At 36.3% G+C, this 21,137-nt stretch overlaps 1 protein-coding gene and 1 pseudogene across 2 annotated transcripts in view; both read right to left on the reverse strand.

Moving 5' to 3' along the window:
- SLC2A13 (solute carrier family 2 member 13) overlaps positions 1-21,137 on the reverse strand; it is a 227,900-nt gene that overhangs the window by 132,614 nt on the left and 74,149 nt on the right. For both annotated transcript variants that reach the window (XM_072654311.1, XM_072654312.1), the window contains exons 4-5: positions 20,955-21,063; positions 10,587-10,750 (exon numbers count right to left, since the gene is read on the reverse strand). In XM_072654311.1, the coding sequence (XP_072510412.1) occupies positions 10,587-10,750; positions 20,955-21,063 (273 nt within the window). The remainder of the gene's footprint in view (positions 1-10,586; positions 10,751-20,954; positions 21,064-21,137) is intronic.
- LOC140533920 (methionine aminopeptidase 2 pseudogene) lies at positions 554-2,216 on the reverse strand (annotated as a pseudogene).

Below are 21,137 nucleotides of genomic sequence, written 5' to 3' on the forward strand. Positions count from 1 at the left end.
TTCTCTTTCCCATTTGCCTTCTTCTGCTTCTCTTGAGTCCTGTTTGAATGTCAAATTTTCCGCTTTGATCATAGCTTTCTGGTAGTCCAATAATTTTTAAATTACCTCTCCTGGATTTATTTTCCAGGTCAGTTGTACTTTCAATGAGCTAGTTCACATTTTCTACTATTTTTAGATTGTTTTATGTTACTTGATGTTTCATAAAGTCATTAGCTACCACTTGCCCAATTCTAATTTTTAAGAATTGTTTTTTGTGAGCTTTTTTGTACCTCTTTTTCCATTTGGCTAGTTCTGCTTTTTTTAACTCTTAGATCTGAAAATTTGTCTTCATTTTTTACAAAATGGAATTCAGAAACTTTAAAAGGCTGGATACCAGAGGACTTAAGTGTAATAGAATTGGGTGGTAATTCAAAGAATTCAAGGAATATGGTAATATAAATACCTGAAAAGCATCCTTTATAATAATAACTGTTCAAAACAAAAATATTTAATTCATTCCTAACTAAAAATTGAACTTCATAGCATGTTTTCCTGAACAGAAAATATTGAACAGTTTAACATTTGTGAAATCTCTCTAAAGCCCTGAAAGCTTTTTCCTTGGTTAATTACAATAGAAGACTTGCTTTGACTGAATTCATACAATGGAAAGTATTACAGAGGTCCACTATTAAAAACAGACAAGGCTGCTGAGGTGGCCTCAGGCCATATTTGATAGTCTTCTCCTCTTCCAACAACTTCTTTACATGGTACGCATAAGAGGATGGTGGGTTCAAACTGTGCTCTATCAGAGTCTTTGATGTTACATAAGGTAGGTTAGGGATGCATTATGGATTTACTTTCTCCTAGGAGATCTAGTCACCTGTGGCAGAAGGCCAGAGCACAAAATTTTTTACCAATGTCATTTAATAAATGTTTTGCTCTTGGAAGTCTTACTGGCACATGTTCAACATCAAAATTTTTCATATAATGTGAACATTCCATATACTCATGAGCCACACCTTTTTCTATACTACCAAAGATTTTTATGGCATATACTTCATGTTCCTCCATTCTTGTTGCTCCTCTTCCTTTCATAACAGGAACCATTTCCTGAGCATGTGTTCTATATGGTCCAATTGAGTGTCTATTAAGATTTCAAATGGGTTTCACTTGATATGTTTTTCATCAGTGTCACCCTCATAAGATTCCATTACTTCTTGGATGGCCTCACCAACATAACAAAGACAAAAATCATTTCCAGCACACTTTATTGCCATGTTAGTAGCAACTTTCACCTCCTTCCACAACGTCATATTGAGAGTTGAAAGTGGCAGTAAAGGTACAATCAACAATCCTATTACTGGTGTGTGTTCCAAAATCTATCTTGCAGATGTCATTGTATTGCAAGACTGTGGGGTCTCCAGCATGGGGAGTGTAGCGGGCTGCTGTTATTGAGGGAGCAGCCCATAGGGAAGGCAAAATCACTATTTAGACAATTCTATTTTATTAGTTTATGGGAGTACTCTTCCAGTTTTTCACGGATTTCTATCATGGTCATCCCAGGCTTGATCTAGCTTATCACTTAATTCCTCACCTGTCTGTGTGCCTCCACAGCTTCCCAAAAATCATTACAGATCTCTTCACTGTCCTGTTCTAATGCTTTCTTTTCTTCACTTGTGGTTCTCCAAGTTACCGTTCACTTGTCTTGTATTGAGGGGTATTCACATCCTTGGTCCTTTGGAAATACACCACTAGGATACAAGTCACAAATGGGAACTGAGGGTGGGTCTGTCTGTACCTTCAGTCCTTTCTTCTTTTTATTTTTCTTTCATGCTGCTTCATCTCCATCATAATCTCTATTCTCATCATTGTTCTCTTTTTCTTTTTCCTCCAGGGCCAGTTTTTCCGGTTGCTTGGCTCTCTCATTCATTGAAGTCCCAATTTCTCCCTCTATTTCCTCTTGTCCTGCAACCCCAGCCTTGCCATTCTTCTTCTTGCAGTTCTTCTAGGCCAATTCCTCAGTCATCATGGCCTCCCCTTATCATTGTCCTCGGGCTCCAACTCACCATTCAGGTGCCTCTCTGAGGTCGCAGTCACCTGAACTGTCTCTATGCCTGCCATGTTGTTAAAGAGCTAGTTCTGCTTTTTAAGGAGTTTTTCTTCAGTAAATTTTTGTGCCTCTTTTACCAGTTGGTCTATTCTGTTTTTTAAGGTGTGGTTTTCTTTAGTATTTTTTGTGCTTTCTTTACCAAGTTGTTAACTTTTTTCCCCTAGTTTTCTTGCACTATTCCCATATTTTTCCAAATTTTCTCTGTACCTTTGTTACTTGATTTTTAAAATCTATTTTGACTTCTTCCATGGCCTGGGGCCAATTCAGAGTTTTCTTGGAGGGTTTGGATGTAGCAATTTTGACTTGGTTATCTTCTCCTGAGTTTGGGTTTTGATGTTCCCTGTCACCATAGTAACTTTTCATAGTCAGGATCTTTTTTACTGTTTAATCATTTTCCAACCTATTTCTTGACTTTTAAATTTATGCTAAAGTAAAGCTTTGCTAGAGGGCACAGGCTTCAGGTTTTTCTGCAGCTATTTTCAGAATTTGGGGACTTACAAATTTTTGGTTCTTCCAAGATTATATGATCTAGAAAAAGGTATGTTTACTACTCTCCTAGTCTGTACTCTAGTCTATGAGGAATCACAAGCACTATTTTCTTCCCTGGAATTGTGACCAGGGTCTCTGTTCCCCTGCACCCATAAACTTTGATGTGCTAGTGCTTCTCCTTACTCTGGGATTCAGACCTGAGATTGTGACCCAAATCCAAGCATGGGTACTGCAACAGAGTCCTGTCCCTGGTGCTAGCAGAAGGACCCCTATAGTCTCCTTCTAACCAGTTATCTGATCCCCTTACTGTCTGTTGGCTGAGATGCCTGGGAACCACCACTACTGCCACTGATTCAGCCTCCCACAAGGCCTGCTGCTGGTTTTCTGGGGTGCAGCCTGTGCTGGACTGAGCTCCACTGTCACCCTGGTGAAACAGACATTTCCTACTGAACTAAGTTGCCATAGGCTATAAAATGGTTTCAGCCCATGCTTTTGTGGGTTCTGTTGCTTCAGAGTTTGTTTTAGGGATTATTTAAAATTGTTTGGAGGGGTTTGGGAACTCAGGAGAGTCCCTGACTTTTCTCCACCACCTTCACTGTATATTTATATTGACATAATTTTCTGGGTCATGTTTCTTCACTTCATATATGTCTTTCAATACTTCCCTGTTTCCTTCATATTTATGTTATCTTATATAAAGTAATACTCTATTACATTTAGACTCAACAATCTGTTTAGCTGTTCCTCAATTAATGGACATTTAATGTGGTTCTAGTTCATTGCTTTAACTTTAAGATACTCCTATGAATACTTTGATATTAATTATTTCACATTTATCTTGTGCATAGCTTGCTTTGTGTGATATATATATATATATATGTGTGTATACACACATACATGTGTTATTATATTTAGCAATATATGAGTGCTATTATATGTAATAATGAGATTGTTTCTTCCATTTGATTGTAAGTTTCTTGAAGGCAAGAACTTTCTTTTTCCTCTTTTTGTATCCCCAACCCTTAGCACAATGCTGGGCACATAGCAGTCACTTAATAAATGCTTATTTATTGTGCTAAGGGAACATTTTTTTCTGTCTTTTACCTACTATCTTTCTCCTCAATTAAGTAATGAGATATTTTGGATCATGATGCTACCATCCACATTTCTGATATCTTCCAGCTTTGTTGCATCTGCAAACAATAAGCAGACTAAGCCTGTTATAGATATAAGGTGACACTAAAAATACCAGTGTTTCTGAAGGAGAATATTTGGGAGAACTAATATACTTTCCTTACAATTATTTCTTTCTAAACTTAATGTTTGCAAAGCTCCTCATAATCATGCTCATCCATAATAAACATTCTACTCTCTCCTCTCTACTTTCAGCTAAACCTCCACACCAAGTGTCTTCCTACACACACCAGAAACCAGGTACTGAAGGAACTTCCACCTTAGGGCATGATTAATGATTTTGCCTTTGCAAAAGTGTTATTTTGGGCAAGCTCCTTACTCCCTTCTTTTCAGTCATCTCCTCCACAACTTCCTCACCAATACCCTTGTTATCAGTCAATAAATAAACATTAATTTATTTCCAGAGGTGTTCATATCTTGTGTTAAGAGCAAGGAACATAAAAAAAGAGGAAAAGAATGGTCTCTGACCTCAAAGAGCTTGCAATCTAATTGGGGAGATAACATGTAAACAAATAGATACAAAACAAGTACTCTCTGTCTCTCTGTCTTTCTCTCCCCCCGCCCCACAAACACACATACACTCAACTGTGTATATACATGTGTGTGTGTGTGTGTGTGTGTGTGTGTGTGTGTGTGTGTGTGTGTGTAGTATATAAATAGGAAAAGATTAACAGAGGGAAGGTGTTAGAATTAAGAGGTGTTGCCATAGCCTTCCTGTAGAAAGTAGGATTTTAATTAGTACTTAAAGCAGCCTAGTAGGTAAGCCGTAGGGTTGGAGGAGGGAGAGTATTCCAGGCGTGGGGACAGCCTGAGCCAATACTCAATACTGAGAGATGGAAGGTCTTATTCATGGAACTGTCAGGAAGCCAGTGTCACTGGATCAAAGAGTATATGTCAGAGAATAATGTGTAAGAAGACTAGAAAGGTTGCTGGTTGGTTGCTGTACTTTATTCTAGAACTGGACCAAAATGACATCATTATGATAAAATCAAATTTCAATGGGTGCGACTATGACTGATCAGACCAATACAAGCTCAGAATTCTCTACCACAGGTTGGGTACAAATATACTATGTGAACATTTGGGGTGGATACTCTAAATTTACACATCCTGTGTTTCCTTTGAGCTGTTTCAATTCTGCTTTGCTCACAGAACACAGCACCTTCTTTGATATGGGCATGTCATGCTGAGCAGCCCTGTGTCAGTGTCTCCCATGTCACAGAATGAATTACAAAGTTCTTGAGAAAAACCTTGATAGTGTCCTTGTATCAGTTCTTCTGACCACCTGTCTTCATAAAGAAGTCTTTCTGACAAGTGTACATTTTGCATTCAAACAACATGGCAAGTCCATCTGAGTTACGCTCTCTGAAGCAGAGCCTGAATGCTTGGCAGTTTAGTTTGAGCAACAACCTCAGTGTTTGGTACCTTATCCTGCCAGGTGATCTTCAGAATCTTCCTAAGACAATTCAAATGGAAGCAAATCAGTGTCCTGGTATGGTACTGGTAGACTGTCCAGGTTTCATAGACATACAGCAATGAGATCAACAAAATGACTCTGTAGACCTTTTAGTTTAGTAGCCAGTCTAATACCTCTTCTCTCCCATGCTTTCCTTCAGAACTTTGCAAACACTGAGCTAGCTCTGGCAATGCATGCATCAACCTCCTTATCAATGTGTACATCTCTGGAAAGTACACTACCTAGGTAAGTGAATGTATCCACAGCATTCAAAACTGCATTTGCTGTAACCGATGGTTCCACATATAGATGGTGTAGTGGTGACTGATGGAGCACCTCTGTTTTCTTGGTGTTAATAGTTAGGCCAAAATTAGCACAAGCAGCAGAGAATTGATGCATATTTTGTTGTATTTCCGCTTAAGAGGTTATATTGAGTGCACAACCATCTGCAAACAGAAAATCATGCACGAACACTCTCTCCACTTTGGTCCTGGCTTGCAGACTTTTCAGATTGAAGAATTTACCATCAGTGCTGTAGTTGACCTTGATGCCATGTTCATTCTCATTGAAATTTTTATTTACTCTAAAGGTAGGAATGGGGTAGTTTATGAAGAGCTTTGAATGCCAATCAGCACATTTTGTATTTGAACTTGGAGGCAATAGGGATGTACTAGAGGTTTTTGAGTCGGGGACAGAGGGTGATTTGGTCATACCTATGTTTTGGAAAATCACTCTAGTGGCTGAATAGAGGATAGATTAGAACAGGGAGAAACTTTAAGCAGGCACACCTACCAGCAGGCTATTGAAGTAATCAAGACATGAGGTGACTAAGGGACTGCTCTCAATTAAGTGGTGGCCTTGTCAGAGGAAAGAAGATACTGGAAATGTGAAATCAATAGACCTTGGCAATAGCTTGGATATAGGGGATGGGGTGAGAGAGAGTATCAAAAGCCACAGAGAGGTCATGGAGAATGAAGATTTAGAAAAAGTCAATGGATTAAGGAACTAAGTGATAGTAACTTTGGAGAAAGTAGTTTGGTTGGAATGACAAGGTAAGAAGAAAGATTGTAAGGGGTTATGAAGAGAATGAGAGAAGAGAAAGTGGAGGCACCTTTTGTAGACTTTTTGAGATGTTTAGCTACAAAGGTCAGAAGAGATGTAGGATAATAGCAGGGATGTTAGGGTAAAGTGAGGGATTTTTTCAGACTAAGTGAGACATGGGCATGTTTCTAGGCAGTGGGAAATGAACAAGAGGGAGAGATTGAAAATAATTGAATCAATGACAGAAGCAAAAAAAAAAACGTATGATTATCTTAATAGATACAGAACAGGTTTTGACAAAATATGACACTCATTTCTATTAAAAAACACTCTAGAAAGCATAGGAATAAATGGAACTTTTCTTAAAATAACAAGTAGTATCCATCCAAAACCATTAGCAAGCATTATCTGTAATGGGATAAGCCAGAAACCTTCCCAGTTAGACTGGGGATGAAGCAAGAATGCCCATTATCACCATTATTATTTAATATTGTACTAGCAATACTAGCAATAGCAATAAGAAGAAAAAGCAATTAAAGGTATTAGAACAGGCAATAAAGAAACAAAATTATCATTATTTTTGCAGACAATATGATGGCATATTTAGAGAACCCTAGAGAATCAACTGAAAAAAGGTTGAAGTAATTACCAATTTCAACAAACTTGCAGGATATTAATTAAACTGCATAAATCATTAGCCTTTCTATTTATTACCCACAAAAACCAGTAGGAAGAGATAGAGAAATTCCATTTAAAATAGCTGCAGACAATATTAAATATTTGGGTTTCTACATACCAAGACAAACCCAGGGACTACATAAACACAGTTTAAAAATACTTTTCAGACAGATAATGAGAAATCTAAATAATTGGAGAAATATTAATTGCTCATAGGTAAGCTGAGCAGTTATAATAAAAATTACAATGAAATTTTAATTTAAAATTAAATTTTATTAAAATTAACTTTAAAATTAAATTTAAATTCCAAAATTAATTTACTTATTCAGTGCCTTACCAATGAAAACTACCAAAAATTATTTTATGGAGCTAGAAAAATTATAATCCATCTGAAAGAACAAAAGTTCAAGAATATCAAAGGAATCAATGAAAAAAATGTGAAAGAAGGTGACCTAGGCTCAAACTGTTTCACAAAGTGGTAATTATTAAAACAATCTGGTACAGATTAAGAAACAGGATGATTGATCAGGGGACTAAATTAGGTACATAATACACACTATTAAATGACCAGAGTATTCTATTGTTTGATAAATATTTGATAAAGCATTCTTTTGGGTGGGAATTCAATATTTGGCAAAAATTACTGGGAAAATTGGAAAAGAGTTTCACAGAAACAAGGGACAGACTAACATCTCACACTTTATAACAATATAAGGTCAAAATGGGCACATGACATACAAATAAAGAGTAATATCATAAGCAAATTCATAGAGCATGGAATAGTTTGCCTTTCAGCTCTATGGATAAGGGAAGAAGTTATGACCGAACAAGAGACAGAGAGATAATTGTGAGATGTAAAATGGACATTCTATTATATTTAAATTTAAAAGGTTTTACACAACGAAAACCAATGTAGCCAAGATTAGAAGGAAAACAGGAACTGGAATGGGGTGGAGGATTATAGTAACTTTCTCTAATGAAGGCCTCATTTCTCAAATATATAAATAACTGAGTCAACTTTATAAGAATAAAAATCATTCACTAAATGATAAATAGTCAAAGTATTTTAGCAGGCAGTTTTCAGAAGAAGAAATCAAAGCTATTTATTTATAGTCATAATGAAAAAATTCTCTATTTAATCACTATTGATTAAAGAAATGTACATTAAGACAATTCTGACTTACCACCTCACACCTATCAGATTGGCTAATATCACAGAAAAGAAAAGGGATAAATGTTGGAAGACATCAGAAAACTGGGACACTAATACATTGTTGGTGGAGTTGTGAACTAATCCAACCATTCTGGAGAGCAATTTGGAACTATACCCAAAGAGCTGTAAAACTCTGCATACCCTTTGACCCAGCAATCCCACTACTAAGTCTGTATTCCAAATAGAATTTTCAAAGTGGGGGGAAGACCTATTTTGCAACACGACTAATAAGAAATATGTTTACATGAGTGCACATGTGTTAAATATTTGCTTTCTCAAGGGGATGGGAGGAGAGGAAGCAAGGGAAGCAATTTCGAACTCAAAAATTACCAAAAATTGAATATTAAAAATTGTTTCTACATATAATTAAAGAAAAAAATATTCTTTTAAAAAATAAAATGAGAGAGAGGAAAACTTTTGGAAGAGACAAGATGAAATGAGATCACTTAAACAAGTAAAGGGGTTAGTGCTATTTAGGAGTAAGGCTACTTTATCATGTGAGACAGGAGTGAAGGAAGAGACAGTGGCAGAAGGCACCAGAGCAATAGCCAGTATTGAAGAGAGGAGAAGAGGGATTTCATGATGAATAGATTCTTAAACTTATTTAAGCCATGGACCCCTTTAGAAGTCTGGAAAAACCTATGGATCCCTTATCAGAACAATATTCTTAAATACACGAAACAAAATACACAGAATTAAACCAAACTAATTTTGGATTGTTAACTCCTTGAGAGTATACTTTTTGTGGCAAAGAGCAAATCATAGGCACTTAATACTGATTGTTTGAAATATAGTTACCAAAATGTTTGTTAAAAAGTTCATAAACTCCAGGTTAAGAACCCCTGAATTATTTCTTCCTAACTCCAAGTCTAATACTTCATTCTGATTGCTTATCCCCTATATTTCCTGTTTCAAACTTAATTTTTTTCTAAATAAAATTACCTTATCTCCATGGGATTATCAGGTCTCATTGGTAACATTTTTAGGAAAGCAGATTTTGGTGCTGGTAGTAGAGAAAAATTTTTAAAAAAACCCAGCTATTGAAGACTTATAATGTTTCTGTTTTTGACGTTATAATTTTAAAAGGGTTATTGCAGACAGAAAAGTTCAAAATTGTCTTCTCAGCAAGGGTCTAAGGCACATGTATGAAAGGCCAGAGCCCTTTTTTTTTTTTTTTTTTTTTTTTTTACAAAGCCTGTAATTTTATCAATTAAACTGAAGTATTCCTGTACTTTATCAGATCACCAGGGATCATAGTCATCACATGGAAATGTTGACATTTAGCAAATTCTTTGTATCCATGAGTTTGATTCTTAGACTCTAGCCAGAGCACCAGATACTACTATTAATACATAATCTCCTTTTAACTGACAGAATCCCCACTTACTAGGCCGAACTGGAAGGAAAATTTAGGGAAGTTTTGATCTTGTTGTTGAGGTACTTGAAGTTGTGTTCCTATTGATCCAAATTCTAACTAAGAAAGCACTACCAAAAGAAATAAAATTGAAAGTTTGGTGTAGTCAACATATTACCTTTAATATGATGTTTTTCGTACATTTGAATACATTTTTGTGGGCTGCACCAGGAATTTAGTTTCCATTCATAAAGTTGTTGCTATGAGAAAATGAGTTCTGAATTTCAAACTCCTTTCCTTTAGAATAAACTTTTGCAACAAAATCTGTTTTTAAGTTGAAAACTAGCTACATATTTAAATAGTGCTCAACTCCTAGAAGAAAATTTAAAGGAAAGAGATTTTATCTAAGCACAAGGATTATGAGTTAACATTGTGGCAAATAAAGAGCATTATATCGTGCAGAAATCACTTAAGGATAAACAGAAGATAAACTCGAAAAAAACTCAAAACTAATTTTTTTTTTTATCATGGAAAGCAAACATAATCTAGTTTTAAATTATGCTAGAACTTAGATTTGCAAAAGTCTAAAATCTGTATTATTCTTTAGTACAGAAAATAGTGTTTCTCAAATTTCCTTCCTTGAGGAATTTGGAAAATTATGATTCTACATTTGCTGCCATAGACTCTTCAAATATGAGAACATAATATACTTTTAAAATTAAATTACTTTATAAACAGTCTTGCAAACCACTATGAAATATGCATAAGATAGACACTTCTCTTTTTAACAGTACCTTTGAGCATAAATAAAAGTAATAAAAGGAAAAAACGCTTTCCTAACAGTAAAACTGATTTTACAATGTTAATTTCTAGACACAATTTCCACTTGCGCCAGTGGAAATCATAATAATTTTTAAGTGACTATACTTTGAGAGGGAGGACATTCAATTTTTCTGGTTTAGTTAAGAGACTAACAATGGTCAAGTATTTACTAGATTTAGAATATTCCTTTTTTATATACCTTCCTGTTTATTAGAAACTTTACAATTGAATTTCCAGATCAGTAACTTACCTGCTAAGCTACCAAGTGTCAGTTTTCTTCGGCCTACTTTCTCAACAAGCCAGACTCCTACTAGTGTGAAGATGAAATTTGTGAAAGCTGTAAGTGAGGCTAGCCATATTGCAAGTCTATCATCTTCAACTCCTGACATCTGCAAAATGGTTGCACTATAATACCTATAAGGTAAGAATAGAAACAAATTTTTTCTTGTAGTTCTATTAGTAAGAGACAAAGTCATTCAGATATACTACATACAAACTCACCTCATAAACCCCAGGAAGGTCTGTAGTAATAATGACAAGTTAACCATAACATCGTGTAGAGGCTAAGGATATAGAATGAGAGATGAAGACACAAACATTGCCAGTGGGTTGATTTGTTTTTCTGGACAATACATATTTGCTGTAAGTGAAGTCAAAAGGTGGGAGCTATGGAGTAGTAGATTAGTGGGTGATGTTTCATTGTTTGTCCTTCACAGTAGCCAGATACAGATCATGTTGTAGACAAATTCCAGAGTTCCCAAGTCAAGGAGAAAATACTGCAAGCAGCTAGAAAGAAATAATTCAAGTACTGTGGAAGCACAATCAGGATAACACAAGATTTAGCAGCTTCTACATTAAGGGATCAAAGGGTTTGGAATATTATATTCCAAATGGTACATACCTTATCTTTCTCTTGGTTCTCATACATCAAATCTTCTATTAACTTCAGGATTTTGTTTAATGAAGTCTTGAAAGTCTGAGAGTTTATCAAATGTTTTTCTTATAATATGTTTCACTTTCTCTTCTATTTTTTCATTGTTCATGTTTTGTTTAATTATTTCATGATCTTACTTCACTTTGTCCACTCCTAATTTCCAAAGTATCATTTTCTTCCTTAAGATTCTGGATATCCTTTTCCAACTTGTTGACTTTCCTTTCATGACTTTCTAATTTTTCTTTGATTTTTCTAATTTTTTTATTATTGTTTTACTTTTCCTCTATCTCTGTCATCCATTTTTTAAAGTCTTTTTAAAAGATCTTCTATAAATTGTTTTTGGGCAGATGATCATTTGACTTGACCTTTGAGGGTTTCTCTACTTCAGTATCCTCTGAGGATGAAGTCTATTCTCATAATAGCTTTCTGTGATTGGATTCTTTCTCCTTTGCCAATGCATTTTTTTGTACTAATAGCTTAATTTCTGTAATCACCTCTAGCCCTGGGGTTTGGGAAATGGTGCCTCTTTCCCCAAATCTTCAGTTCTCCCCTCTAAGTTGGAACTAGAGTCAAACCTCCAGCCTTCTGTAAGTCCCCACAGTCTGAGTCTTCTGCCCTCCCTGGGCATGTACTGGTTCCTTCTTGCCCCAGCTACTCTTGACAGCACAGCTGGGTCTGGTGTTCCTTATCAGTAGAGGTTCCCTCAATCTTCCCTGGGTTCAAATGCCCAACTCCCCTCACTATCCTGAGGTCAAAGTTCCTGTGGCTGAGGCCAAGGTAGCCTCTCAACCCAACTAAACACAGGGCTTGCTGCTTGTTGTTTAAGCAGCTTGCAACTTATTGTTGAAATGGACAAAAGCCTAGAGGTGTTTGCTTTTCACATGGACCAAACCTCAGCCTGGGTTTTTTCTTCCAATCTTCTTGAATTTTCCCAGGAAGACCCCTGTTGTACCCCTATTCTTATTTCTCTGCACCCATACTTAGTTTGCCCTAAGGTGCTATTTTGTGGGAGGAAACCTTAGGAGATTGGAATTTTCTGACCTACTCCAACATCATCCCAGAATCCTCTCAGGAACTCAGTTTTAGATATATATGTTAAAAATTATTTTTACATGCAACTGGGAAATAAGATATACAGGCAATAGGATATGGTAATCTACCTTACGCTACCAGAAAATAGAGGGGAAGAGCATAAAAGAAGGGGTAGGAGGTGAAAGAAGTAAGGGCAAATTGGGGGAAAGGGCAATCAGAATACACACCATCTTGAGATGGGGGAGGACAGAGCCAGGGAGAAAATTTGGAACTCAAAATCTTATGAAAGTGAATGTTGAAAACTAAAAATTAATTAATTAAAGACAGAAAAAAAGAAAAAAAACACAAGCTGAATAGAAAATTTGACTTTCAGACACAAGACTCAAGAGAAGCATAAAAAGGCAAACAAGAAAGAGAAATCATACATACATAGATATATACATACATACATATATATGCGCTAATGGATATATGTATGAATACACACACACATACACAGGTCACAGGGCAAGTGGCATATGAAGGTATGATATCTAAAATATAAAATGAAGAGTTGAGAGTGGAACAAACTGGGAGAAGTAGAAAGGGAAAGGTAGAATGGGGTAAATTATGTCACATGAAAGAGGCAAGAAAAAGTTGGTACAATGGAGGGGAAGAGGTGACAGGGGAGAGGGAATGAGTAAATCTTACTCTCACTGGATTTGGCTTAAAGAGGGAATAATGTATATTCCCAGTTGGGTATGAAATCTATCTCACCCTACAGGAAATTAGAGGGGAAGATGATAACAGAGGGGTATATGGTGGAAGGGAAGACAAATGGGTCAAGGAGGTAATCAGAAGTAAACATTTTTGAGAAGGGACAGGTTCAAAGGAGAGAATACAATAAATGGGGGGTACGATAGGATAGAGGAAAGTATAGTTAGTTTTTCACAACATGACTCTTCTGGAAGTGCTTTGCATGAGTACATATGTATCACTTATATGAAACTGCTTGCCTTTTCAGTGAGGGTGGGTGGGGTAGGAGGAATGGAAAGAATATGAAACTCAAAGTTTTAAGAGCAAATGTTAAAAATTGTTTTTCATGCAACAGGGAAAGAAAATATACTGGAAATGGGGCATAACAATCTATCTTGCCCTATAAGAAAATAGAGGAGAAGGGGATAAGACAAGGGGAAGTGTGATAGAAGGTAGTGCTGAATGGGGTAAGGGGTTAGCAGAATGTATCCTATCTTGGGTTGGGGGAGGGGAGAGATGAGGAGAAAATGTGGAATGCAAAATCTTGCAAAAGTGAATCTTGTAAACTAAAAGAGACAATAATAAAAAAGGAAAAAGATAATCAAAATACAACAAAATTGATTTCAGGCTCCCCATATCATTTAAGTCCTATATGATATTTGAAGATATTAAGATTCTTAGGGGACGTTTCTTCATCCATTCAAATGTAAGCATTTCATCATACTTTTCTTCCCAGTTACTTAAATATACATTTTATGGGGGAATAGAGCCAAGAAGGCAGAGGAAAAGCAGGGACTCTAGAGCTCTTCCCCCAAACCCAGCCATATACCTTTGAAAATGACTCTAAACAAGTTCTAAAGCTGCAGAACCCACAGAATGATGGAGTGAAGCAAGTCTCCAGTCTAAGACAGGCTGGAAGGTCAACAGGAAGTATCTATTGCACTAGGCTGGGAGCACATTGCAGTCCAGCATGAGCTCAGCAGGCCTTGGAGGACCTGAATCACTGGTACCTGTGGAGTTCTCAGACTTCTCCACCCCAAAACACTAAGGATGAATTGGAAAGTCAGTGGAAAAAAGCATATCAGGCCTCTGTGAGATAGTAGAGTGGTCCATCCCCAGCCACAGGGTAGCAGAGGGGTTGGAGCAGCCAGCAGCAGCTACAGCAGCAGAGGCTATCTGGCTATTTCTGGAGGTCTAGGCTCACAGATTGTGGGGGGATTGAGTGGCAAAGAATAGCCCCTACTGGAAGCAGAGAATTACCTTGACAAAGAGCTCAAAAGCCAAGTAATTGGCTGGGGAAATGAGCAAAAACAGGAAAAAGAACAGACTATAGAATCTTATTTGGGGGCAAGGAAGATGATAAATGTAAGGCTCCCACACCAAAAGCCTCCAAGAAAAATGTGAATTTGTTGTAAGCTATGGAAGAGCTCAAAAAGGATTTTGAAAATCAAGTAAGAGAAGTAGAGGAAAAATTGGGAAGAGAAAAAAGAGTGATGTAAGAAAATCACAAAAAAGGAGTCAACTGCTTGCTAAAAGGGACCCAAAAAATGGTGAAAAAAACACCTTAAAAAAATAAACTAATCTGAATGGCAAGAGAGTCAAAAAACCAATAAGGATAAGGATGCCTTAGAAAGCAGAATTGGCTGGATGGAAAAGGAGGTCAAAAGCTCACTGAAGAAAATAATTCCTTAAAAATTAGAATGGAAGGGCAGAGCCAAGATAGCAGAGTAGAAGGACTGACCTGCTCTAACTCTACTCCCAAAGTCCATAAAAATACAAGTAAAAAAAATAATTTGAAACAAATTCTAGAGCAGCAGAAGTCACAAAATGACACACTGAAAGAGATTTCCAGCCAAAGACAACCTGGAAGGAAGACAGGAAAGTTCTATTGTACCAAGTTCATAGCAGCACACAGCCCATCCTTGGCATCATGGCCCAGCAGAAACAGGACTGCAGCAGGCTTCAGGGTGTGAAATCACAGGTAACAGCTGTGTTTCCTACACTTCTCAACCCACAAATGCAAAAGACTGATTCAAAGGTCCGTGATAAAGCACTTTCACCTAGGTGAGAAGGGAGGAGAGTCTGGCCTTAGCCCAGGCCCCAGGGCAGCAGCAGCCACTGTGGCAGCAGTGCCCATTTTTGGAGCATTCCATCTAAATAACTTGGGGGAACTGAGCGGGAGATATGGGTCTTAGTTTTGAGTTGTGGTTCTGGAGTGAGGAGGAGTGCTGGCATGGTGGAGCTTGTGGAGGATCTGGAGATGGAAACCAGAGCACAGGCCAGGAGAGGAGTAAACTCCTCTCTCTTGATTGTGCCACCTGGGAAGAACTGAGAACTTACAGGTCCCTAGAGTATACCCTCTACTTGAAAAAGAACTGAAAAGTCAAGTAACTGACTGGGAAAGTGTCCAAAAAAGGGGGGGAAATGACTATAGAAGGCTACTTTCTTGGCAGAAAGGTATTTTCTTCTATTCTTTCAGATGAGGAAGAAGAAAGCATATCATCAGAGGAGGACATCAAAGTCAAGGCTTCTACATCCAAAACCTCCAAAACAAATATGCAGTGGTCTCAGGCCATGGAAGAGCTCAAAAAGGATTGTGAAAATCAAGTAAGAGAGGTGGAGGAAAAATTGGGAAGAGAAATGAGAGCAAGGCAAGAAAATGATGAAAAACAAGCCAACAGCTTGCTAAAGGAGACCCCCCCCCAAAAAATGCTGAAGAAAAGAAGACCTTTAAAAATAGACTAATCCAAATGGTGAGGTCCAAAAAGGCAATGAGGAAAAGAATGTTTTAAAAATCAGAATAAGTCAAATGGAAAAGGAGGTTCAAAAGGTCACTGAAGAAAACAGTTCTTTAAAATTTAGAATGGAGTAGATGGAAGCTAATGACTTTGTGAGAAACCAAAAAATTACAAAACAAATCCAAAAGAATGGAAAAATACAAGACAATGTGAAATATCTCATTGGAAAAACAATTTACCTGGAAAACCGATTTAGGACAAACAATTTAAAAATTATGGGACTACTTGAAAGCTATGATCAAAAAGAGCCTAGACATCACCTTTCATGAAATTATCAAGAAAAACTGCCCTGATATTCTAGAACCAGAGAGTAAAATAAATATTGAAAGAATTCACTGATCACCTTCTGAAAGAAATCTGAAAAGAAAAACTCTTAGGAATGTTGTATCCAAATTCCAGAGTTCCCAGATCAAGGAAAAAATTTTGTAAGCAACCAGAAAGAAGTAATTCAAGTATTGTGTAAATATAATCAGGATAACACAAGACCTAGCAGATTCTACATTAATGGAGCAAAGGTCTTGGAATATGATATTCCAGAAGTCAAAGGAACTAGAATTAAAATCAAGAATCACCTATCCAGCAAAACTGAGTATAATACTGCAGGAGAAAAATGGTCATTCAATGAAATAGAGGACTTTCAAGCATTCTTGATGAAAAGACCAGAGCTGAACAGAAAATTTGACTTTTAGACACAAGAATCAAGAGAAACATGAAAAAGGTAGACTGGAAAGAGAAATCATAGGGGACTTGCTAAAGTAGAACTGTTTACATTCCAACATGGAAAGATAATATTTGTAACTTTTGAGACTTTTCTCAGGATTAGGGTAGTTGGAGGGATTATATATATATATATATATATACAGAGAGAGAGAGAGTACACAGGAAGAATTGAATATGAAGGAATGATATCTAAAAAATAATATTAAGTGGTGAGAGAGGAATACGCTGAGAGAAGGAGAAAAGGAGAAATGGAATGTGGTAAATTATCTCACATAAAGGAGGCAAGAAAAAGCTTTTTCAGTAGAGGGGAAGAGAGGGCAGGTGAGACAGAATGAGTGAACCTTACTCTCACAGGATTTTTCTTAAGGGGGGAATAACATGCACACTCAATTTGGTATGAAAATCTATCTTACCTTACAGGAAAGCAGGGGGGAAAGAGACAAGCAGGAGATTGGGGTGGGTGATAGAAAGGAGGGCAAATGGAAGGGGGTATTTAGAATTAAACACTCTTGAGGTGGGACAGGGTCAAAAGAGAAAATAGAATAAATGCGGGGGGCAGGATGTGATGGAGGGAAATATAGTTAGTTTTTCAAAACATCACTGATATGGAAGTGCTTTTGCATGACTACATATGTATAACCTATGTCAAATCACTTGCCTTCCCCATGGGGGTGCGTGAGGAGGGAAGAAGGGAGAGAAGTTCAAACTCAAAGTTTGAAAAATGAATGTTAAAAATGGTTTTTACATGCAACTGGAAAATAAGACATACAGGCAATGTGGTATGGAACTCTATCTTGCCCTGCAAGAAAACAGAGTGGAAAGGGATAAGAGAAGGAGGGATATGACAGAAGGGAGAGCAGATTGAGGGAAGGAGTAATCACAATGCATGCTGTCTTGAGGTAGGCAGAGGGGAGAGATGGGGAGAAAATTTGGAACTCAAAATCTTGTGGAAGTGAATGTTGAAAAAAAATATATATATATGTATCCACATATATATTTTTATGCTTCTTCTCACTCTTATTTATCTACTTCAAAATGTCAACTTCTAATGATTTCATTACAAATACTTGGAAGTCTTTTATTTCATTAAAAATCTGTTCTTTCCCTGAAATATTATAGTCAGTTTTCCTCAATAAGCTATTCTTGTTGTAACATTCTTCAAATTCTCTTTCCTTTCAAAGTGTCAGCTTCCAGGTCTTTTGTGATCCTGGTTCTGGCCTTCTTGGTACCTGAACTCACTTTCTAGAAGCTTGCAGTATTTTTCCTCTCAAGCTATAAGTTCTGAGTTTTAGCTGGGATATTTCAGAAAATTTTCATTTTGTGGTTTCTTTCAAAAAATTATTGGCATATTATTTCTATGTTTACTTTATCCTTTGGTTCTTGGATCTCAACAGTTTTCTTTCACTATTTCTAGAAATATTTTTAAGTAGGCTTGTTTTTTTTTTTTTTATATAGGTCAAGATTTTCTTCAGGTAGTCTGATGACTCTTGTGTTTTCTCTCTCTGTTTCCCAGTGTTTCTGTTTTTGGTGGGTTTTTTGGTAGGGGGAGGGAGTAGATGATGTACCATTATTTTCTTCTTTTTTTATGCCTGTAGGTTTATTTCACACACATAAATACACACATTTTTCTAAATTGGCAGTGATTTCCATGTGGCATGGAACTCTATCTTGCCCTGCAAGAAAATAGAGTGGAAAGGGATAAGAGAAGCGGGGATATGACAGAAGGGAGAGCAGATTGAGGGAAGGAGTAATCACAATGCATGCTGTCTTGAGGTAGGCAGAGGGGAGAGATGGGGATTCATGGGAATGGAGGGATAAGGAAGGGATCATTGGAAAGGTGTAGGCTAAGTAATAGGAGGAAAATGTTCTGGGTAGAAGTAAATTAGAGGACTCAGGAAGGATATAAAATAAGAGATACACACAAATATAAAACAAAGATCAGGAGTAGAATTTGGTAGGGAAAAAGGAGCAGTGGTGGTAATCATGATCTTGGACAAAGTTAAAACTAAAATAGATTTAATCAAATGAGAAAAACAAGAAAACTACAATGTGTCAGCCATTTTTTAACAATGTTGTTTTGGACTATTTAAAACAACTAGGCAGTTTAAGATAGGAATTTTTCTGTGGCAATAGAAATAATAAGTTGGTGGACTTGGAAAAATATGGAGACTAAGTCTTATGAAGGTTACCCACCCTCAGAGAAACATAAGATAAGTAAGTATAGTACAGTCTCATGTAGATGCATATTTATATATATATATGTCTAAGTATCACTATGATTATCAATATCTAAGTATATGTATGTGTAAGTGCATGCATGTACAGGTGCATGTGTGTTTACATATAGACAGGTATCTGTGTGTGTATGTCTATATATGTATGTATATATACATATATTTATGCATATATGTGTATGTATATATCTCTATATAAATATATTTGCACTCATTTGTAGCCTTTTTGGTGTTTGGGGATGAGGAAGAAGCAAAAAAGAACAAAGCAAAAAATGCACAGCAGAGAACAAAAGATAAGTTACAAGGAAGCAAAGATGGATAGCCTTCAACACAATGCATAGAACTTATTATACAGACTTTCTTGAAATGGAAGTCTATCGCTGTTGTATTTTGAATCCTCTCTCATGTTCTGCTTTGCACATGGCAATGGTTTTTTTCTTTTCTTATTTTATATTATTTTAGTTTTAGTATTTAAGTTTGTTTCTTTTTCTTATTTAAGTTTAAAATAAACAAATTAACATAAAAAGAAAGAAATGAGCACAGTAGTCTCATGTTTGATAAATTCAAAGATTGCAACTATTGGGGAAAGAGCTCTCCATTAGAGAAAAACTGTTGGGAAAACTAGAATGCACTCTTGCAGAAATTAATTGTAAACCAGAATTTCACCATATATATACCAAGTAAAGCAACAAATGGAAACATGACTTAGAGAAGCATGATAGATTACTTGTAAAATCTATGAAAAGAGAAAGTTTATAGAAGTGCACATTGGAGATCAAATTAACAATTTCAATAAAATAAAATTTTGATTTAAAATAAGGTGTAAAAATAAATTTGTTTGCACAAACAAAACCAATATAGATAAAATTAAAACAAAAGCTGGAAATTGTATGTGTGTGAGGGGGGATTTACATCCAGTTTCTCTGGATCAAATTTAAAAGAATAAGGGACATTCCGCAATTGATAAATGATCTAAGAAAATAGGCAGTTTTCAAAGGAAGAAATCCAAGTTATCACTAGCATATGAACAAGGTGCAAACTCACGCCCATTAGATTAGCTAAGTTGACAAAAAGGAAAATGAGAAATTCTGGGAAAGGCTATAAAAAAACAGGCACATTAATGCACTTTGGGTGGATCTGGCCATTCTAGGAAGCAATTTAGAACCATGCCCCAAAAGCTAATTAACTGTGTATAGCCTTTTCATCCAATGATACCATTATTAGAACTATACCCCAGAGAGATCAAAGAAAGAGGAAAGGGACTCCTTAAGTACAAAACTATTTATAACAACTATTTTTGCAGTGATAAAGAACTGGAAATTGAGATGGTACCTGTCAATTGGGGAAATGGCTGAACAAGTTATGCTTTATGAATGTGATGGAATATTATTATGCTAATAGAACTGATGAAGGGATTAATTTCAGAGAAACCTGGGAAGACTTGTATGAACTGAAGCAAATGAAGTGAGTAGAACTAGGAGAATATTTATACAGCAATCCTGTAAAGACAAGCAACTTTGAAACACTTAGGAACTATAAGTAACATAATGATCAACCACAATTCTAGAGAACTCTTGATGAAAAATGCTATCCACCTTTAGACAGAGACGCATTGGATTCAGAATGAATCTTTCTTTCTCAATGGGTAGGGAAGGGGAGATGAGAGGGAAAGAATTTGGAACTGAAAATGAAATAAAATTGAATTTAAAAATGACACAGAAAAGTTGACCAGTTAAAGCTATAAAGTTAGTAAAAGTGGCAGAGTGAGAATTAGAGCCCAGGTTTTGTGGTCCTATTATTCTCTGTACATCACAAATTGAAACTGCTAAGAATGTGTTGTCATAAGGTTTATGTGGTGGGATTACACTCTCTGACTCTCTGTCTCTGTCTCTCTTTTAGATCACAGATACTACACAAGAAGTAGACTAGTTCTATGTGTACCCATTCCCTCTATAAGTTTTGGGCTGCAATTTTTACTCTGTAATAAACAAAGTTACTGCCAAGAATACAAAGTTAAATGAATAAAACAACGTAGTTAGCATATAATGGTAATGTCATAGTAGTCTATGAAATTTACTTAGAAAAACTCCTTTAAATAATTTTTAACGTTGAAAAACACCAAAATCAACAATGATTCCATTATAAAGCTTGAAATGAATACATACATGATAGTGTTAATGCCCGATAATTGTTGGAACATTTGTAGGCCACAACCCACAATTAAAGCTCGGCGAGTTGGAGGATAAGTCAGCATTCTGTAAATCACAGGTCCAGCTTAAAAACAAAGAAATAAACACAGAGAGAGGTATTATTCCTTTATTCTTATGTTAATTACCTACAGTAAAATA

The sequence above is a fragment of the Notamacropus eugenii genome, chromosome 3 (assembly GCF_028372415.1).
Source record: "Notamacropus eugenii isolate mMacEug1 chromosome 3, mMacEug1.pri_v2, whole genome shotgun sequence".
In the NCBI taxonomy this organism is placed as follows: Eukaryota; Metazoa; Chordata; class Mammalia; order Diprotodontia; family Macropodidae; genus Notamacropus; species Notamacropus eugenii.